We start from the raw sequence: 21,316 nt of genomic DNA, 5'->3' as shown, positions 1-21,316 counted from the left end.
TTATGACTACGTCTTATAAATTGACCCGAAAAAATTTTCAAAGTAAATTTAAATTAAAAGAAAAAAAACAAAAACAAAAATTGAGGATGATATGTGTTGATTTGATTTCTAAGCAAGAAGAAATAGTAGCACCTGCTCACTATGAGGAGGGGGCTTAGAAGGTAAAAAAAAAAAAAATTGTAGGCGCTTCATCAAGTTCGATTAAGTCATAGTTTGACCCAGCCCTATCAGGGTATCTGTGAGATCCAAGACGACTAATACTAATAGGATTGACGATTCTTATTTCAAGAGTCAAATTTTCACTCCAAACAAATTTAAGAATTTATCTGAAGCCACTAAAGTAACAACATTGGGACAATGATGATATATAGTTCACTTTCCTTATAAAGACTAATAAACTCTATGTAGAATGCTTTGAACGTATTACTACTTTTGGTGGTTTGTATTAATATTTATAATAATACAAGTATTAGAGTTACAATAAAACTAGAAGAGTAAGAGAGCTAATTACATATTGTGACCTCTTAGGTTTAGTAATCTATGTGATGGTGATAATAGAAGATTATGGAATCGTATTATATGGTCATTGTTATTATTATTTTATGGTTTTGACTAAGCATCTTCAATTAATTAATTTTTTTTTTTTTTTTTTTTAACATTGCATCCTCGACTAATTCTAACAAACTAGAGTTGCACAACAAATTGTCTAAACTTTTGCAATACAACTACAAAAGGCTTGAGCTACGCATATAAATTATAAAGGAATGGGCCTATGCTAATAGTGACATCAATCCAATTGGAAAGCTCGGCCCAGCCCACTCAATAAGTGTAAACCGAATCCAACTCAGCCCTAGTTGTGTCATCTTCTTCTTCTACCGTCCTTTTACTGTAAAACTGAATTCTCACATCTACTTACATCTTGGCGCACTTTCAGCTATAATTTCCCAGACAAGAGGGTTCTCAAAGAAAGAAGAAGAAGCAGCCGAAATGTTGGATTATCTCCCAATCGAAGTTGTGTTCGAAATCCTCATAAGACTCCCTGTTAAGTCACTGGTGAGTTGGAGGTGCGTTTGCAAGGAATGGTGTTCTCTAATCTCCAGCAACGCCTTCATCGCCGCCCACACCGACCGATCTCTTTCTCGAAGCGATGACAACAATAAGAATTTCTTTCGGTACGGACAATCGGCATGTATTGGTCTTCGACAACCTAAACAATTCCAGCACTTTAGTCTTCGCTCTGATGATGGATCATTTGGTCATAATAGTAACTTCATCGACTTGAACTTCCCGTTCAAAACGGATATTTGTTTGGATGTTCTTGCCAACATAATGGGTTCGTGGAATGGGCTATTCTGCTTTGCTTATGATGATCCTAATTGCGGCAATGGCTATAGTTTGTGGAACCCTTCCATTAATAGAGCTCTAAGACTTCCAGAGCCTAATTTCACCTTCTCATCACATTCACAATACATGTTGAAGCATTCCCATGGATTTGGGTATGACCCCTCTACCAATGATGTTAAGCTGGTCAGACTTGTATATCGTGAAGAGCATCGGAACAAGATTCAAACGCTGGTCGAGATCTATACGCTTAACGCTGGCTGCTGGCGACCCATTGATACCCCTACTCCATCATATATTGTCAATGAGCGTTGCTTATCCGTTTTTGTCAATGGGGCATCCCATTGGATCGCCCATACTCCGCGGGATGAGGGCACTTTTCGCAATGTGATAGTGGCGTTTGATATGGGTGATGAAGTTTTTCGTGAGATTGCAGTGCCCAACTGCTTTGTTGGGAAGTTGTATTTGAGTATGAGTGTTGCGGTGCGTGATGGATTACTTTGTCTTGTCCCGTTTAATGAACGAGAGACGGAACAATCCTTTTCTATATGGATCATGAAAGAGTATGGCGTTGGAGAATCTTGGACTAAGCTATTCAGCATTCCTATCAGTGTAAGATTAAAGAGGGTGGTAGCCTTCAGGAAAAACGGTGAACTTCTTATTACTGACAGAAATGGGCAGCTTCTTTCTTACGAACCAAATATCCAACTAGCAACTTATCTGGGATTTGGTATGTCATGGCACTCGGCAAGTGGAACTTGTTTTACGGAGAGCTGGTTTTATTGGGACAAATACATGGAGAGCCTCATTCTACTAAATGCAAATACTTCTGATTCAAGTGCAAGAAAACTCCGAAGAAAAGGCAAGTTACTTTATGTTAGTTTTCTTAATTATTTTAGCACTTACACAAATGTTATAGTTCTGCAAAAAGTTTGTATTTTAGAATTGACACAATAATGGAAACAAAAATTCTTAAGTAAATGGGTTCATATAATATCATTGTGTCGAGTGAGAAAGGCATGAGATGATATTGGGGTAAATGTAAAGTGCGAATCTTATGAACCAAAATATGAATATATACACAAACAATTCATCGACTAAATGCCCTATTGTGGTGTTGGCATTTTCATTCTACAGGTACTTAGTTCCTGTCTTCTCCAAGAGTTCCAGGGGAAAACTAGGGGATCAGTAGTAAGTCGCATAAGAAGATAACACATTAATTATGGTAGTCTGTAGTTCTACAAATTGCATACTTGAGTACCTCGTTGCCTTTTTGCACATCATAATATGTGTTAACCTTTTTTCCTCTTTTTGGGGAAGATGTGATGAACTTTATTTGATGTTTTTATATTCTTGACACATTCACCATGTTGTTCTCCCTTAAATTGTATGTTGTACTTAATCTACTCGCTTATATATTTCGTATGCCATTTTTTCTTTAGTGGATTTGCTTCTAGGACGAACTTCCCCTTTTCTGTGTTTCGTATGCCTGGTTGGACGAGTCCAAGTTTTGATTAGTGTGTGATCATGCTTCGTAACAGAAAATTGTAAAGAGTGTTGACAATTACTAATTGCTCAAATGTGTTCTCCTGTGTAGAACTCTCAATATGTTGAGAGTTCTGTTTGTTTGAACTGAGGTAATGGATGAATTGTAGCAATTAAGCCTGCGTCTGCAGGTTTGGCAACAATACTAAATATATGAACATCGGAAGTTAACACTATATTATCAGCTTGATCTTGCTCTTTGATTACCTTTCTCAAAACTTCTCACGTCTTCAGTTGTTTGTGTAATAGGAACCCCTAGGATTTGAAATGGCATTTTATCAACTGAAAATAGTTGATGCATTTTGGTGATCATCTCTGAAATTGTGGCATTCAAAACTTGTTGCCACCAACATGTTGAAATTTGATTTTTGAACTCTTCTAATTGTCATACCCGTGTCAATATCATGCCATTGGTTGAGCCAATAGGGGCTCAGCCGAAGATACCACCAGCCTAGATTCCCTATCCACTTTCCCATCAATTCTTAGAAATTCCAATATCTCTAAAAGATGGTTTGGACTCAAATAAGCTAGAACTTTGGTTCATCATCTAGACAGCCTTCCCAAGAATGTTTGTCAAAACAAATGAAATGACTCTGCTAACGTTGAAAAAGTCAGCCTTAATATGACCAACTCCAGTTCCAACTTGTTCCAGCACGGGCTCTGTGATATGATACATCTTATAGACTGCATAATTAGAAGAATGTAATAAAAGAGTTCAAATTTAGGATCTTGTAATTGTAGCCTCTACTTGTTTCGTGATTCTTTAGTTTTCAAGATTTAAAAAATTATTATTTTGATGTCTTTCTAAAGGGAGAAAAATAACCTGGGATCACTAAACATTGTAGGTTTTTAAAATGAAAATTGAGAGGAAAATACATTTGACTCCTCTCCCCACGGGGGAAGTGATGAGAGTGCTTAAAAGTACTATTTAGACCCCTCTCTGCATTATTAATTCATCCCACCTTTTAATCCCAATCTTCTTTCTTATTTCTAGTGTAGTTGAGCTATAGACAAAAGTTGGATGACAAAGCCTCGACAGTCGAAAGAGTATTCCAATGGTGTTATTGAGTTTTTGCGCTTTGCATATAACAATGGAAATACAAAACAAAGAACTCCCCCTCCCCCTCTCCCACCCACCCCCCAAACCCCCCCCCCCCCCAAAAAAAAAAAAAAACAGAGTCATGCTATGGCCAACTCAACTCAATAGGATAGGATGTTGTTTTGTTGGCAACTTGAATGCTATATTAGTGAACTGTTTTTTGTGAGAAGACAGGCTGTTTAAGTGGGAGTTTGTATGGTTTTTTGCACTGCCATTTTCACAACATTTATATGGTTGGTTTATTTTTTTTACACTCTGGAGTGTGTAGGCAGTAGGGTTTTCAAACCCCTAAAGCCCCTCTCTCTTCAGTGTTTATCATTTGTTGTTGTTTTTTCTTTTCTTTTCTTTTCTTTTCTCAGTTGAAATCCAATCTGAGCGTCAGATTTTTTTTGTTAAAATATTTATTTAGTTTTAATGTTTAATTGCAGGTAACAATCATGAAGACAATGAGAAAGAGGGTTAGCCTAAGGTAAGAGCTAATTTGGACTGGGTGTGCTAAGCAAATGTTTGGACAGATTTTATTATTATTATTATTATTTTTCTCCAAAAAAATCAAGCTTTTGTAGATAATTGCTTGTTGCCCTAACATTTTCTACATGTTTATGTTTCCATAACATTTAGTAGCTTATATTTAGTAATATGATGGTAGTTCCAAGCATTTTTATTTCTCTGATTAATAGTCTTCTGTTGAACAAATGAATGAATGGATTCTTGATGTACAGAGCAACATTGAATGTAAACAAATATTTTTAATAAAATACTTGTAAATGCCAAAAATGAATAAACATCGACAAATTAGCAGCATTTTTTTTAAAAAAAAAAAAAAAATTCACGAATTAGCAGCATTTATAAATGCAAAATAATTAGCAGCATGTACAAAATGTGGACAACATAGTGACATTTACGAAACGTTGACATATTAATACCATTCCCGCGTTTATAAAACACCGATATATTATACCTTTTTTTTGGCATTTTTGTAAACACCAAGAAAAAAGCCACTATTTTTACGTCATTTGTCTTTTAATTATTTGTTTTCAAGGATAGCTCAATCGGTTGAAGATTATGTCTCATGAAGTGAAAGTTACTAGTTCAAATTCACTTTTGAAAATATTACTGAGTTATAATTGAAGTCTAGCTATAGTTAAAGACTATCATCTAGCTAACCTAATTAGAATAAAAGTTTATTTGTATTCAACATGATTGTATTATAAATAGGAGCATGTTATATTGTAATCTTCATTCAGAGAAATAAGAGATTAATGCAGCTTTAGAGATTTATCCTGTGAATGTAGGTCATAAACTGAATCACATAAATCTCCGTGTCGCTATCTTATTATTTCTGCATTATTAGTTTCTTTCAACGATAGCCACATTCATTTATTTTTTAAGGAAAATGGGGACATTTTGGACCCTTTTTTTTTTTTTTTTGCCACTTTTCAAATATTGGAGGCAGGATCGAAAAAGCGGGTATACTTATAAGGGTTAATATTATAATATTAAACGGGTATACCCATTTAATATTATATTATAATAATATAATATTAAATGGGGGAATGAGTAGTTGATTTGTTGATTTGAACTGGATAATTATATTGGAGGAATATTTTTATCCACTCAAAAAGTGAAAAAAATAAAATAAAAAAAATACTCCTACACTATAATTAACTAGATATTATCAAGTTCAAATAAACTATTTGAACTAAAGAGTATCTTGTTCCTTAACCTACTACAGTGCTGCTCGCTTATTTTGGATCTAAAGATAAATTATTAAGGAAAAAATGAAAGAGAAAAAAATACAAAATCATTGATTATATATGCCTTAGAAATTTGAGCATGATTCTTTTAGAATTTGAACATAAAAATTGTTCTTATGTATATATAACAAAAAATGATAAAAGAAATGGATTTGTAATGAAGTAAATGATGGATACCAAATAAAACTACTTTATTTTTCCCAAGTCAAACGAATTAGATCCGTAGGTGTACAAAGTTCAAATGCTCAATAGTCCTTAATTTCATATGTATTGGATATTATAAACAATGTAAAGTTTCCTAAGGAGGCCAAACTATTTCGACCCTATACATAATATATGACAAAAGACTAAAGAGAAGTATGCTTGATAATGATTTTGAAATGTGTTTTGAGATAAAGTGTTTTTTAGTGGGATTTTATATTTAAAAATATTTTGTGTTTTGAATTATTTGTTGACAGATTTGGGAAAGGTTTGTTTATCAAAAGATGGTATATATGTCTATACTAATATAACGAGCAAATCTAAGTATCTTTAGGGAAATTTGGAAAAATATACATACCCTCCTCAAACTGTTACTCTATTATCGATGTTCACCCAAATTATCGATTGTGTCAATACCTCTCATAAACTACAAAAAATTGTTAATGTCTTCGATAATAATACTAAAAATACCCTTAATTAAGGAGTACTATTATTTGGTACACCCCACAAGAGTTCATATGTTTTATTTTTTCTTTTTTTGAATAATGCTATTTTTTACACTCATTTATCACATTATTTCACATAAGTTGATGTAACGTATTTTAAATGACACAACAAACTAGCAAAACTAGTACAATGGACTTAGGGCATTCTCATCGGTCTAGTCAAGTAACATTTGGTTAGCAGGAATGCTAACGTAAGAGTAAAGGGTGCCGTGTTGGTCTTAATAATTTGAAAAAACATTTGGTAATCTGATCACTCATAAAAAATAAAGCATATATATATATATATATATTATATATATTATCTTTAATATTTTCTCTCATCTCAATAAAGAAATTATTAAAAAATAATATTAAAATGAAACAGTGAAAATAAATAAATAAATAAAATAAAAAGTCAGATATAAATGCTTTAAAATAAAAGTTAAAATAGAAAAATATAAATAAATTTACTAAGTTGGTTGGTTGTAAGAGCATTCCCAATGGAGGAGCTATATTTTTATGTAAAATGACTTCTCAAAACTTATTTTTATCTAGTTTAAGTTAAGCCAGTAAAATGATTTTTCAAAACTTACTTTTATCTAGTTTAGTTAAACCATTTTTAAATGTCTCTACATCCGATTAGCTATATTTCTATTTATTCTATTAAAATATTATTAAAAGCAATAAAAGTTTTGGGAAAAAGAGAACATGTGAGAGGAAAAATAGGAAAAAGAGAACATATAGAGAAAAAGTAGGAAAAGATCTGAAAAAAAAAAAAAAAAAAAAAAAAAAAAAAAAAAAGAAAAAAAAAAAGGTGAGAAACAGTGAAAAATAAAATAGCTCATTTGAAAAGTGCTGCTACATTTAACTTTTTTTTAGCTCTTCCAATCAAATATCTATTTTACATTTTCTTTTGACTAATTCAATGTAAGAGTTTTTTAAATATTTGAAGAGCTATTTTAGATAAAAGTAACATTTAGTCTTTCTATTAGGAATGCTCTAAACGAGGTTTCTTATTTAAAATCAGTCCAATTGAAAAGCTCGGCCCAGGCCGCTCCATCACTGTAAAGACTTGATTTATTCTCCGCCGCAATACCTTTTCATTGTTTTCAACTTCTCTTCTTCTTCTTCTTCTTCCTGCCGTTTACTTTACCCACAAGAAAACTGAATTCTCACCCCTAAATCTCTGCGCACTTGAGCTTTGATTCGTAAATTGAAGCAGTAATTTTCGAAACTAGAGGATTCTCAAAGAAAGAAGAGGAAGAAGCAAAGGGAGAATGTTAGATTATCTCCCAGACGAAGTTGTGTTGGAAATTCTCGTAAGACTCCCTGTGAAGTCACTGGTGAGGTTCAGGTGCGTTTGCAAGGACTGGTTGTCTCTGATCTCCAGCAACGCCTTCATCGCCGCCCACACCAACCGATCCCTTTCTCGAAGCGATGGCAACAATAAGATTCTGTTTCGGTACGGACAATTGGTAGGGACTGGTCTTACACCACCTAGATGTTTCGAGCAATTGAGTCTGCGATCCGATGATGGGTCATTTGGTTATAATGGTAACTTCATCCAGTTGAATTGCCCACTTGAAAGAGCTGTTTTTCCTAACAATTTTCCCAACATGTTGGGTTCGTGGAATGGGCTAATCTGCTTGAAATATTATCATCCTTCTTACGGCTATTGCTATACTTTATGGAACCCTTCCATTCATAAAGCTGTAAGCCTTCCAGAGCCTAACTTGGTCTCGTCAAAGTCAGACGGCATATTGAAGCATTCCCATGGATTTGGGTATGACCCCTCTACCAATGATGTTAAGCTGGTCAGACTTGCATATCATGAGCCGCATATCATGAAGGTTCCACCGCTGGTCGAGATCTATACGCTTAACACTGGCTGCTGGCGAGCTGTTACTTCCCCTGCTCCATCATATATTATCAATGAGCGTTGCTTATCCGTTTTTGTCAATGGGGCATCCCACTGGGTCGCCCATACTCCACCAAATGAGCCTACTTTTCGCAATGTGATAGTGGCGTTTGATATGGGTGATGAGGTCTTTCGTGAGATTGCAGTGCCCAACTGCTTTGTTGGGAAATTGTATTTGAATATGACTGTTGCGGTGCGTGATGGATTACTTTGTCTTGTCCCGTTTAATGAACGAGGGTTTAATGAACGAGAGGAGGAACAAGAGAAAGAGTGTTTTTATATATGGGTCATGAAAGAGTATGGCATTCGAGAATCTTGGACTAAGCTATTCAACATTCATATCGGTGGATTAAAGAGGGTGGTAGGCTTCAGGAAAAACGGTGAAGTTCTTGTTACTGACAGATGTGGAGAGCTTCTTTCGTATGAACCAAATACCCAACTAGAAACTCGGCTGGGATTTTGTAAATTTTCTTCCTTGGAAACTAAAATTTGGTTTGTGGAGAGCTGGTTTTATTTGGATAAATACATAGAGAGCCTTATTCTTCTAAACGCAAAAAATGGAGTCCCGGGAGGGCTGGCAAATAGATCTGCTTCAAGTGCAAGAAGGCAAGTTACTTTATGTTAGTTTTTCTCAATTTTTTTAGCTCTTATGCAAGTGTTGGTTCTGCTCTCAAGACTTTATGTTATAATGGAAGCAAAAATTCCTCAAATCATGTAATTGTTAAGTTCAAATCTTATGAACCAAATATGTATATATTCAATTACTCGACTAATGCACTACTGTAGTGTTGGCATTTTCATTCTACTGTCTTCTCCAGGGAAAAATAGGGGATCAGCACTAAGGTTGCATAGAAGATAACGCATTGATTACCACTTTGGCTCTTTGCACATCATGATATGTATGTATGTTAACCTTTTTCCCCTATTGGGGAAGATGTAATGAACTTATATTCTTGACACATTCACCATGTTGAAAATAGTTGAAGCATTTTGGTGATCATCTCTGAAATTGTGGCATTCAAACTTGTTGCCACCAACATGTTCAAATTTGATTTTTGAACTCTTTGAATTGTCATATCCGTGTCAATATCAAGTGCTTTGTTTCCGGACCCAAATCATGATATGCTTCCAAATTTTTCTTATTTGGTTCTACTTTTTCCTGTTTGGATCTTTTCGAAGGTAACACAGAAAAGGTGTTTTTAGCTATACAGCACTTGAGTAAGACCAGTGCAAATTCCTTAATTGCACTCACCTGAGCAAGCCATTGGTTGAGCCAATTGGGGCTCAGCCGAAGACACCACCAGCCTAGATTCCCTATCCACTTTCCCATCAATTCTTAGAAATTCCAATATCTCTAAAAGATGGTTTGAACTCAAATAAGCTAAAACTTTGGTTCATAATCTAGACGTGGTTGGGGGTGTCACTTTCACTTTAGCTGCTAATATGGCCATGAGCCTTCCCATTTATGTTTGTCAACACAGATGAAATGACTCTGCTAACTGCAAACATAGAAAAAGTCGGCCTTAATATGACCAACTCCTGTTCCAACTTGTCCCAGAATAGGCGCTGCTGTGATATGATACCTCTTATAGACTGCATAATTAGACGAATGTAATATGAGGGTTCAAATTTAGGATCTTGTTGCCTCTTCTTGTCCCGCAATTTTTAAGTTTTCAAGATTAAAAATTGTTAGTTTGTGATGCCTTTCTAAAGACGCATATAAAGGGATTGCTAAACATTGATATGTTTTAAAATGAAAATTGAAAGGAAAATACGTCTAACTCTTCTCCCCACGGAGGAAGTGATGAGAGTGCTTGAAGGCATTATTTATAGACTCCTCTCCACATTGGTAATCCATCCCACTTTTTAATCCCAATCTTCTTTCTTATTTTAAATGTTGTTTGTTAAGCTATGAATAAAGTTGGATGACAAAGCCGCCTCGACAGTCGAAAGAATATTTCAATGGTGTTATTGAGTTTGTGAGGTTTGCATGTAGTAATGGGAATACAAAAAAAAGAACTTCAAAAAAAAAAAAAAAGCAGTCATACTGAGGGCAACTCAATAGGATAGGATGTTGTTTTGTTGGCTGCTGGAATACTATGTTGGTAATTCTGTGAGAAGACAGGCTATTTAATTAGAGTTTGTCTGGTTTTTTGTACTGCCATTTTGACAACATTTATATGGCCGTTTTGTGGGAAGATTGATGGCTTTTTTTTTTTTTTGGTAGTGCTGTTAAGTTCTCTTCCTTGTCCAGGTAAGCTCTCACCCTCAGTACACTGCTTGGAGTTGCTATGTTTCTATTTTCTGTCTATCATTTCCCTTTGTTCCCCATTTTCTTTTTTCAATTGAAATTCAATCTGAGCCTCGTTTTATTGTGGATTTATATACATGTGTGTGGTCGTTACACTGTTTTTGAGTGTATTCCTGTTGGGAACTGAACCTCTCACTCTCAAGCTCTGAGCTTGTGGTAAATTCTGTTGTCATTTTATCAAAAGAATTTCTGCCTCACATAAAGTTCAATGTAAGAATTAGAATCATTGGATTGTTGGGTTTTCTTTTATTACAACCTCTTTTGTGTTGTTGGATTAATGCTACATGCTCATCTTTTATAATGCCGTTTTTCTATTTGGTCATGTTAAATGGGTTGAGCATATATAAGTTATTGGCTTTTCTATGATACACGTTTCTTCTGTTTTTTCAATTAACATATTTCTTTTTTTGTAAATGTTCAATAGCAGGTAAAAATCGTGACGACAATGAGAATAAGGATGAGTTTGAGGGCGAGGACGAGGAGACAGTCGTGTAAGAGTTCTTTGAGTGATGGCTGTTTGGCTATTTGGAGGCTGCTGTAATGGAGTATTCTCATGACTATTTGGACAATTGTATATGGCTTTGGAGAGTACTGAGCAAATGTTTTTGATGCTTGGACAAATTTTTGATTTCCTAGAAAATAAAGCTTTTGTAGTTAATTGCTTCTTGTCTTAACATTTTTTGAATGGTTATGTTTCCAAACATTATGTAGCTTTATATTTAGTAATATTTTTAATAAAATACAAAAATCTTAATAGTGTTTTCAATAATTATATTTCCCGGCGTAACAGATGCCAATAAAAGCCTAATTCCATTTACCAGCAGTTTGTAAACGCCGAAATTGATAGAGTTATCAAACCACCATTTTCCTCCTCTCTCTCTCTCTCTCTCTCTCTCTCTCTCTTAGTGGAATATATATATAAAATTTATTAGACATAAGTTATATAATATATAATATTAAATAGGCATGCATGTGGTGTTTGCAACCACACCCACTACTCACTTGTTTTGGGCAGGTTTTTTTTTTTTTAATTAATTAATTATTTTTATTTTAAATATTGTCCGTTCGAAGAATGGGAGAAAATTCGTTCATTACCCTTACAAACCTATTCTAATTGACCCACTGAGCACCATGGGTTATAAAGAATTTTTAGGTTTTCGTCCCAAAGAGAAAATGTAATCCCCCGCTCTAATTATATGATATTGTTTGTTTTGAGTCTTACCTCTCACGATTTTGTTATTGGGTTTAACCCAAAAGACTTTATACCATTTAAAGAGAGCATGATTTATATAAGCATACCTCATTTCTCACACCCAGTCAATCTGGGATACCATAATCACCCTTTTTTGGGACCAAGCGTCCTCGCTGGCGACCCTGATGGGCTTGTGCACGTTCCCTCAATCTCAGGCTTGGCTTTAGCTCTAATATCATATGTAGCACCCCGTTCCAAGTGGTTTGGGCTTCAACCTGCATGGTTTTGTCCTTGGGTTTACCCTCAAAAGCCTCATACCATTTAAAGATAGTATATTTCATATAAACACATCATTTTTTTTACGCCCAGACAATGTGGGAAGTCATAATCACCCTCTTTTGGGACCTAGGGTCTTTGTTGGCAACCCTCGTGGGCTTGTACATGTTTCCTCCATCTCAAGCTGGGCTTCGACTCTAATACCATAGGTAACACCTTGCTCTAAGTGACATGATATTGTCTGCTTTTGGCCTTAGCGTGCACGGTTTTGTTATTGGGTTTATCCCAAATGAGGGTCATACCATTTAGAGAGTGCATATTCTATATGAAGATATTATCTTTTTCACACCCAAACAACGTGGGACGTCACAATCACTCCATCTTGGGACCCAGCATTCTTGTTGGCGACCCTCATGAGTTTGTGCACACTCCCCCTATCTCAGGCTGGGTATTGGCATTGATATCATTTGTAACGACTCAAGGAAAAGCGTTAGCCACATCTGTGTTATCACCTCAAAAGACTAGTCACATCGAACCACTCCTAAAGCTTTGGGATTGGTTCAGTAGCCCCCTCTAGCCAATTTGGGATTGGCCCACTACCTTGCTCCCCTCTACCCGTTTTTTTCTTCTTCTTTTTTATATTTATATTTTTATGAAAAAAGTACATATACTCTTCTTAAACTAATTAACACCATATTGATAATGTTTTTTCCAAACTAAAGATTGCATCAATGTCTTCCTTCCTCAAAATACCAAAAATTTGCAATATCTCCAAAATAATAAAAGTACCCTTAATAAAAAAAACAAAATAAAAATAATAATAAAAAGGGAAAACTTCAGAAAGTCCTCTTGAACTTCCAGCCATTTTGACATACCTCCCCTTGAATTTTCAAAACTCTCACTTAGTCCTCCTGAACTTTGGTTTTCTCTACTTTGGACCCTTTTAACGTTAAAGTCAAACAATTTGACTTTTTATACCTATTTTACCCTTCCCAAAACTACGTCGTTTTGTGTCCTAAAACTACAACACCTACCCAGCCCAAAACGACGTCGTTTTAGGCATTAATTTTTTTTTTTTTTAAAAAAAAAAGAAAAGCAAAATAAATAAATTTTTTTTTTTTTTTTTTTTAAAAAAAAAGAAATTTGAAGCCACCCCCCCCTTGGCAAAAAAAAAAAAAGAAGAAAGGGGATCGGGGTGCTTTTGGGGGTGGCTGGACCACCCCCAAGGGGCTGGGGTGGTTTCGGCCACCCCATACCGGCCGTATGGGGTGGCTGAAACCACCCCTAGCCCCTTGGGGGTGGTCAGACCACCCCCAAATGCACCCGATCTCCCCCTCCCCCCCCCCCCCCCCCCCCCGGTTTTTTTTTTTTTTTTTTTTTTTTTTTGGCCTTTTGGGGGTGGCTAGACCATCCCCATGGCCAAGGGGGTGGTCCGGCCACCCCCAGAGGCCACTCCTAGACCGGCCAGGGGGTGGCTCAGCCACCCCCTTGGCCAAAAATGGGGTGGTCCGGCCACCCCATTTTGGCCAAGATGGTGGCTTCCGATTTCTTTTTTTATTTTTTATTATTATTATTTTTTAAAAAATATTATACTCAAAACGACGTCGTTTTGGGTAAGGTAGTGATATAGTTTTGAAGCCCAAAACGGTGTAGTTTTGAAGTCCAAAACGACGTAGTTTTGATTGAGGGTAAAATGGGTATTAAAAGTTAAAAAGGTCCAAAGTGAGAGAAAACCAAAGTTTAGGGGACCTAAGTGAGAGTTTTGAAAATTCAGATGGAGTATCTCAAAAAGGCTGAAAGTTCAGGGGGGTTTTCTGAAGTTTTCCCTAATAAAAAAGTGGGTCTTCACGATACCCACAACCACTGTAGGTATATACAATTGACTGGTCTTCACCTAACCCACCACTGTTGAGTCTTTGCAAGACCCATGACACTGCTGTGGGTCATAAGACTCACTTTTTTTTCTTTGAATTTAATGATATTTTAGTCTTTTTTAAAAAAAATTGGGAAAACATCAGTAAGCTCGCCCAAACTTTCAGCCGATTTGACAAACACCCCTTATACTTCAAACTCTCTCACTTTACTCCCCTAAACTTTCAATTTCTATCATTTTCCCCCATCTGTTAGTTTTCACCGTTAAACTGATATTTTGTGCTCATTATACCTTCAACCAAAACTACACCGTTTTAGGCTTCAAAAATACATCACCACTCAACCCAAAACAACGTCGTTTTGAGCATAATATTAAAAAAAAAAAAAAAAAAAAAAGGGAAGGGGGGGGGGGGGGGGGGGGCGCGGGGTTGGTTTCGGCCACCCCCTACCGGTCGTATAGGAGTGGTTGAAACCACCCCTAGGCCCTTGGCCACCCCCAAAAGCACCCGATCCCCCCCTCCCCCCCCCCCCCCCCCTTTTTTTTTGGCCTTTTGTGGGTGGCTGGACCACCCCCTTGGCCATGGGGATGGTTCGACCACCCCCAGACCAGCTAGGGGGTGACTGGAGCCACCCCGATTTGGTCCTTTTCTTTTCTTTTTCTTTTTTCTTTTTTTTTTTTTTTTAAGAAAAAAAAAATTTTAATGCCTAAAACAACGTCGTTTTGGGCTAGGTAGGTGTTGTAGTTTTAGGGTACAAAACGGTGTAGTTTTGGGATGAGGGTAAAATGGGCATAAAAAAACTGTTTGGCTTTAACGTTGAAAACTATCAGAATGGTCCAAAGTGAGAGCAAACCAAAGTTTAGGGGGCCTAAGTTAGAGTTTTGGTAATTCAAGGGATGTTTGTCAAACCGGCTGAAAGTTCGAAGGACTTACTGAAATTTCTCAAAAAAAATTTATTTTTTTACGGAACAAAAAAGGGTACATTACAAATTAAAAAGAAAAACGTGGTTACTCTACTTAATTATAGAGAACTAATTAACAAGTCATTTTCACCATCAATCGTACTAGTTCATTGTACTCCCTAGAAAAAAGTACTTTAATCTTAACACTTTTATTTTAATCATTACAAAGAGTGAGAAAGTGCACATCAAATACCAAAGACCAAGTTAAAAATCCATTCGACTAAAGTCAGCACTGGCATCAAGAGGTAATTACCCCTTTGAATGTACATTTTCTGACACGAGAGAGAGAGAGAACTATAGCCTAATCTTCAGCAATATTACATGATATTGTCCTGCTTATTCCCCCACTTCTTTGTCCTCCTAAAGATATTAGAAATATATAAGGTAGATTACTGTATCACTGCATATATATATATATATATATATATATATATATATATATATATAAAAGATGGAAGCATCATTTGCCATGCCTCCTCTTCTTAATTGCCATCAAGCTCTTTCCATTGAGCTTTCTTTCAAGAAACAAAAGAAGACCCATCATGGACTGCAAAATGAGAAAGTAGTTGAGGAGTACTGCTTCCCCTATTTTGGCTGCCCTGATCAAAGGATATCAAAGATGAATTATAGTACTCAAAAAGTGCATTGTTTCTAAGGCCACCCTCATGCCCATTTTGTCCCTTTAGTTTTGAAGAAAGTGAGTCCTTAATGAAGGAACCACATTGTCTTGGTTGGGTTTGGTAGAAAACTTTTGAGACCACTAATTCTCCATCTTTCTCTTCTTCATTATTCCCTATGTGGTATTGGTGCATCACCCAATTTGTCTTTTCAGGCTTTCTTTGCTTCCCATAGTTGGTGTAGAGCACAAGTATCTTTTTGAACCCTTTCACATTGCCGCCGACCGAAATTGGCCGAGTCTTGCCTGTTTTGTGCCAGCGGGTCTCGCCGCCTTCCATGTCCGTGTGCACCTTTCTCCGTTTCCGAGTTCCGGTCGTGTACGCTTTGGAAGGTCGGTGAAAGAAGTGGCGGACTAGGCCATCTTTGCTTACTCCTGCATTATCACGTTAATGGAGCATCAAATAATAGCGTACACGTTAATCATATGTTTCACCGCTTTCTAAAAGTTTAAGTTGATAAAAAATGATGTAGTTAATCATTAAATTTTAACGTTTCCTTTTATGTGTGAGCTTATGATCACTTGTTAATCATGCGTTTCACCACTTTCTAAAAGCTTGAGCCGATAAAAATTGGTGTATTTAATCATTACACTTTAACTTTTCCCTTTACGTGAGCTTAACCCAACAAGTGAATTATTTAATTGAAATAAGAAGGTAAATGACAGAGATAGTGTTTTGAATCTTTGTTTTCATACAATTTATTTCAAAAATTTAAACCGATAGAAATAATGTATTAAGCTTCCAAAGACACTATACTATATACCTTGTCCTATTAAGGTTAGTTGAAGAGTCTTTATTTTTTTTTTCTTTCATTTTGAAGAGGGTATATAAATGGCATGCATATGGTAATTAAATTAGTTGGAAGGTTTATTCATTTCTAATGAGAAATGTGCGCACTAGTGTTAGTTGAAGGGATTTTTCAAACGAAGACATGGATTAACTTTTCAATTAAATTGATTGAGTGAGTTTTGCATATTTCTATGGGAGACTAGCTAGAGGTCTTTTCCTTCAGAAAATTGTGGTAATTAATCTATTTCAAATTCTGCTGCGCAATCTAAGGCTTCATTGGCTAATTAGAAATTTACTAAATTTCGAGAAATCGTGCTTACATGTTACATGTAATACATTAATCATGTTTGCTTCATTATTTTCACAATATAATGAAGAATAATATAATCATGTTGGCTAAATTCTTTGTTGAAAACCCCATATTGTAAAGTATCAACTTTTCCGTTTGTTTTTGCATGGGGAAACAAACAACACCATGCATATACATATAATTCTATCTATACCTTATTTAAACAAAAACAATTGTAATAATAATAATTCACCTGGCAACTTCTCTGGGTGGGTGTAACAAATACCATTCTCTCCTTCAATTGTAGGGATGAACTCGTCGATGAGAGGGTGAGCACAAGCATCAGACTGCACCTTCCCCTCCAAATGTTCAAGAATTTCTTGATCAGTTGGATCAAACTTCACACCAGCAGGTAGCCCCGGCAAATCATGAAGTCCAGTCTGTATATATAGTTATTTTTATGATTTATATGTAAAACTCATAAAAAATAATCTGACTTTCCCAAAAAACAATGAGAGAGAGAGAGAGAGAGAGAGAGAGAGAGATTGAAGAATATTTAGAAGTACCTGCTTATCTTGACATTTGATCTGATGACCACATGAAGGACAAGCTCTTATGAGATTATCTTTGCATTTTGCTGCAATGATTATTTGGTCATCATCGCATTGAGTCATTTCCTTGTTTAATTTCCTCTTTTGTTCATCCCACAGAGGATCTTTCTTTATTTCTTGGTTCGTCCTCCACTGACACTCCGAAGAGACAAAATCCTAAGAAAAGAGAGAGATGGGAATAATTAAAAGGAATGAAAAGCAAAACTTGTCTCTTCTAAAGCTTGCTCCCTTCATGCATGTTCTTCTCGAGGGTTGGGAAGGAATTCAATTCCTCCTCGCTTTTTAGTCCTCTACTTTTTAATTATGATTGAATACAATCCTCCCATAAACTTCCTTGTCTTCATTCCTAAGAGAGAGAAAAAATCAAAACGAAAATCTATTTTCTGATATATAGCAAGGGAAAAGATATCAGAGAAAAATAAAGTGTTGCTTGGATCTTAAGTTTGGGTTTGCTTGCACATATTATATAAGTATAAAAGCTTGTAGAAGAATAAAAGTAGTTTAATTTAGTTCCTTTTAACTCTGACTAAAGGCAAATTTCATTTGCTAAAATGGGTTTAAATCTTTAAAAAAAAAAAAAACAATAAACACAACAGTTGGGAAAAGGGTTTGAGTTGCGATGGGGCAACCAAACATGAAAGAGAGAGAGAGAGTTAATTAGGTCCAATGTCGTCCTAGAGTGTACCTAAAGCTAAAATATATATGAATTCCAGAATAAAACCAAAAAAGAAAGGCAAATATTAGCAGCCAACTACAATTCTATTCCTTCACGTAGACTTCTCATGCAAGTGAAGAAACCTCTCTTGTCTCATATATCTTCTTCTTAATGTTGGTGTACACACACGTCATTAATTACAAGAAGCAAGAAAAGAGACAATAATAACCTCCTGAATATTCTGCATATATATATATATATATATATATATATATATATATATATATATAGTATTTGAAATTATTTGTGAGGAAAAAAAAAAGAAAGGAAAAGGTTTGAAGAAAAATTATAAGAACCAACAACTAAATCCAAGACTATTTCGTCTATATATGCATACCTAAACCAGGACAACGACTTTCTAACTTGCGCTCCAAACAAACAAAACTAATGGATTTGCATTAGGAGATGTGTTATGTATCTTAGATTTTTCTTTTATATCAATTGCAAATTCAGAAGTTTGAGTTGAAATAGAAGTAATTTCGAAACTTGTTTAGAAACAATTAATCTCAATTATACCTTCAACTAATTTTGGAAGTTGCTTATTGCTGTCAGGTTGCGAGCGGAATCAGAAATTTTGATGCGGACGTAAAACTATAAAAATACAGTTTAATTTTGAGGGTTCACTTTATAAAAAATATGTATTTAATTGAAAGGAATTTATAAAATTTTAGGAGGCTTAATTAAGCCCCCTAATTAATTAAGCTAATATTACATATATGGGTCCGCCCCTAACTCCATTCTTATATATCTTTGACAAAAATAAATAAATAAGATTCAAATCTGGGTATGATAAGAGAGATCTAGGGAGAAAGAGTAAGATGGATATTGAAAAAGTCCAAAAATTATACTAGAATGTCATGATATGGATCAAGACCCTTTGTTATTAGGTTGCCTTAAAATTCAAACATAAATTCAGGTGGCCGTCTAAGAATGGGGAGTTGTAAGGCTGGTCTTCTGCTTCGAACAAGTAGACCCTACATTCTAAGTTGTCCAGGACAAGTAAATCCCGCAACTACCGCTGATCATCACTTCTTTTTAAGGAAGGAATTATATCCCTAACATTAATTTTACAAGAATTATATACTAATATGCATCTTTTTTATTTTTATTTTATTTTTTATTCTCCTTTAATTTGTTACCTTCATCAGTGCCATTTAACTTTCTTAGATATTGAGGGAAAATTTTCATGCCATAGACATTATTAATTTACGAAAAAAAATACAAAGAAATAGTGCCTAGAAAACAAAGAAATGAATGAGCTACTCTTGTACGTACAAGTGGAATTGGATTCCATCATGATATCCCAATTAACTGTTTAATTAATTCAGCAGAATTAGTTTTGCAATTTAATTAGGATGTTACTCTTTATTACAACGTGTATCATGCCTCGCATCTCATAGACAACTCGTGGACCCAGGTTATGGAATTTTTAGCCTTTATCCATTTTTTTCCCTCTCGTAGGGTAAAAGCCAAGATCTTCATTCAAAAGAACAATAATAATAATAATAATAAATAACAAAATACAGCTAGGGTATACGTAGCTTTTATGTGATACATCATTGTCAGCTTGAAACTAACACAAAAAATATAGAATAAATAATAATAATAATCCATTTTTTCTTGCATAACCTTTGTCTAAGCGTAAAGGTAATGTACAAGCTACAGCACTAGGTTTTTTTTTTTTTTTTTCATATCCTAGTACTGTTTCATGGCCTTGCTCATGAAACTTTATTAGAAGATTGGTATAGTTTTTTAGTAAATTAAATTATTTTCTTTTTCTATTCCTTCCTTTATCTTTTCTTCATTTTTCCTTTTCCCTTCTTTTGAAGATTTAGGCTTGTGAATTTCGTGCAAGACCTCTCTTACCAATTACAAAATCCCAAACTTATGTGTCGTCTACTTTTATTTTTTATTGGATTCGTTTTTGAATTGAGACTAGAATTCAGTGCAACGAAGTTGTCCGTTACATGTATTGAGATAACTTAGGCCTCGCCCGCTCAAGTTACTCAGATTGCTCGAGCCAAGTAGAGCCGAAACAGACTTTTACATTGCATGGGATACCCATCCCATATTTGTTACCTTTTATTTGAGTAGCTAGCATATATAATCCATTATTTGTTACCTTTTAGGAAAGAATATGGGATTGATCTTTATAGCTAATATTGTTGATTAATGGTTGGGGTCGTGGCCTATTAAAGTTGATTAATAGGAACCTCAGGATAGGATAGATTCATGCTAACGACAACATAAAGGAGAAGCCACATGCATACATATAACTTCTTTTTTCCTTTTTCTTTTTTAACCTACGTATCACCAAATTCTTGGGTATAGTGAACTTTTCATTTTGCTTTGTCCTACAAGCCTCTCTCTCTCTCTCTCTCTCTCTTTCAAAATTAGCAGTGGTTGGATTTTGAACCGTAGAATTTGGATACTAACTTAACTGTAATAACTGAACGTTCAAAATGAGTCAATTCCTTGGGACACTGCGCTATGGAGTAATTTTCTCAAAGCTCATGCGACATAGTTCTTTTTTATAACATTTGGGAAAATAGGAGGGGACGGAAAGAGTGATGTATAACATTACTCTACAATGCAGTATCCCCAATACATTTGAAGGATCAAGTCATATAGGCTTTAAGGGGATAAGAATGGGATAAGGGACGGGGAAAGGCACGGATCGAAATGATAAATAGAATTACTCTTGCATCATGATTTCGGTTGATTGTCAAAAACTTGCACTTCAATGAACCAAAAATAGGAATGGATCGAATAACCAATCCAGTTCAGTGCTTATAGTACCAGAGTCTAAAACCTTACCCATTTGCTTTAACTTGGTTACTATCCAAACATATTTGTCCGATCAAAAGGAAAAATTCAAAAATGATTTTAGTGGTACTATAATTTTTTTTTTAATTTATTATTTATTTATTATTATTATACAATTATTTATAAATTGATATAATAGTCATAATTGATGAAATAATTAAGCACAAAATATTAGCTTATTAATTTCTCTTAGTTATTTCACTAATTGTGGATTGCCACCGGGGGCGAAACCGCCCCTTGGCTTGAGGGCTCAGCCCCATCAAGGCAAATGGTGGTCCTAAAAAAAAAAAAAAAATTAAATATACATTTAAAAATTAACTTTTGTCCCCGCAAGGAATTTCTTTTTTTTTTTTTGTCCTCCAAACTAAACATTCTAGTTCCGCCCTTGATTGCCGCATCAGTTTCTAAGTAACGTTATAATTTCACCAACTTTTTTTCTGTGAAAAATAAG

At 35.1% G+C, this 21,316-nt stretch overlaps 3 protein-coding genes across 4 annotated transcripts; 2 read left to right on the top strand and 1 right to left on the bottom strand.

Annotated features, from left to right (window-relative positions):
* The first annotated feature begins 817 nt into the window (after positions 1–817).
* On the top strand, positions 818–4,635 carry LOC132181770 (F-box/kelch-repeat protein At3g23880-like). Its single transcript, XM_059595006.2, has 2 exons — positions 818–2,203; positions 4,414–4,635. The coding sequence occupies exons 1-2, from the start codon at positions 988–990 to the stop codon at positions 4,446–4,448; spliced, it is 1,251 nt and encodes a 416-aa protein (XP_059450989.2). The 5' UTR covers positions 818–987; the 3' UTR covers positions 4,449–4,635.
* A 2,881-nt stretch (positions 4,636–7,516) lies between these two features.
* Positions 7,517–11,323, top strand: LOC132181144 (F-box/kelch-repeat protein At3g23880). Of its 2 annotated transcripts, none has more exons than XM_059594231.2 (2): positions 7,517–8,952; positions 11,085–11,323. In XM_059594231.2, the coding sequence occupies exons 1-2, from the start codon at positions 7,706–7,708 to the stop codon at positions 11,086–11,088; spliced, it is 1,251 nt and encodes a 416-aa protein (XP_059450214.2). In that variant the 5' UTR covers positions 7,517–7,705; the 3' UTR covers positions 11,089–11,323. The 2 variants fall into 2 exon arrangements, with proteins under 2 accessions (XP_059450214.2, XP_059450213.2); XM_059594230.2 differs by having other exon boundaries at positions 11,082–11,323.
* Positions 11,324–15,400: 4,077 nt separating this feature from the next.
* Positions 15,401–17,625, bottom strand: LOC132182674 (NAC domain-containing protein 73). Its single transcript, XM_059595982.2, has 3 exons — positions 17,280–17,625; positions 16,967–17,153; positions 15,401–16,009 (listed from the first exon to the last, which is right to left on the bottom strand). The coding sequence occupies exons 1-3, from the start codon at positions 17,385–17,387 to the stop codon at positions 15,477–15,479; spliced, it is 828 nt and encodes a 275-aa protein (XP_059451965.2). The 5' UTR covers positions 17,388–17,625; the 3' UTR covers positions 15,401–15,476.
* Between the last annotated feature and the right edge of the window lie 3,691 nt (positions 17,626–21,316).

Source organism: Corylus avellana, chromosome 5 (assembly GCF_965113065.1).
Source record: "Corylus avellana chromosome 5, dhCorAvel1.hap1.2, whole genome shotgun sequence".
NCBI classification, from domain to species: Eukaryota; Viridiplantae; Streptophyta; class Magnoliopsida; order Fagales; family Betulaceae; genus Corylus; species Corylus avellana.
This window is presented reverse-complemented; position numbering and strand designations above follow the sequence as displayed.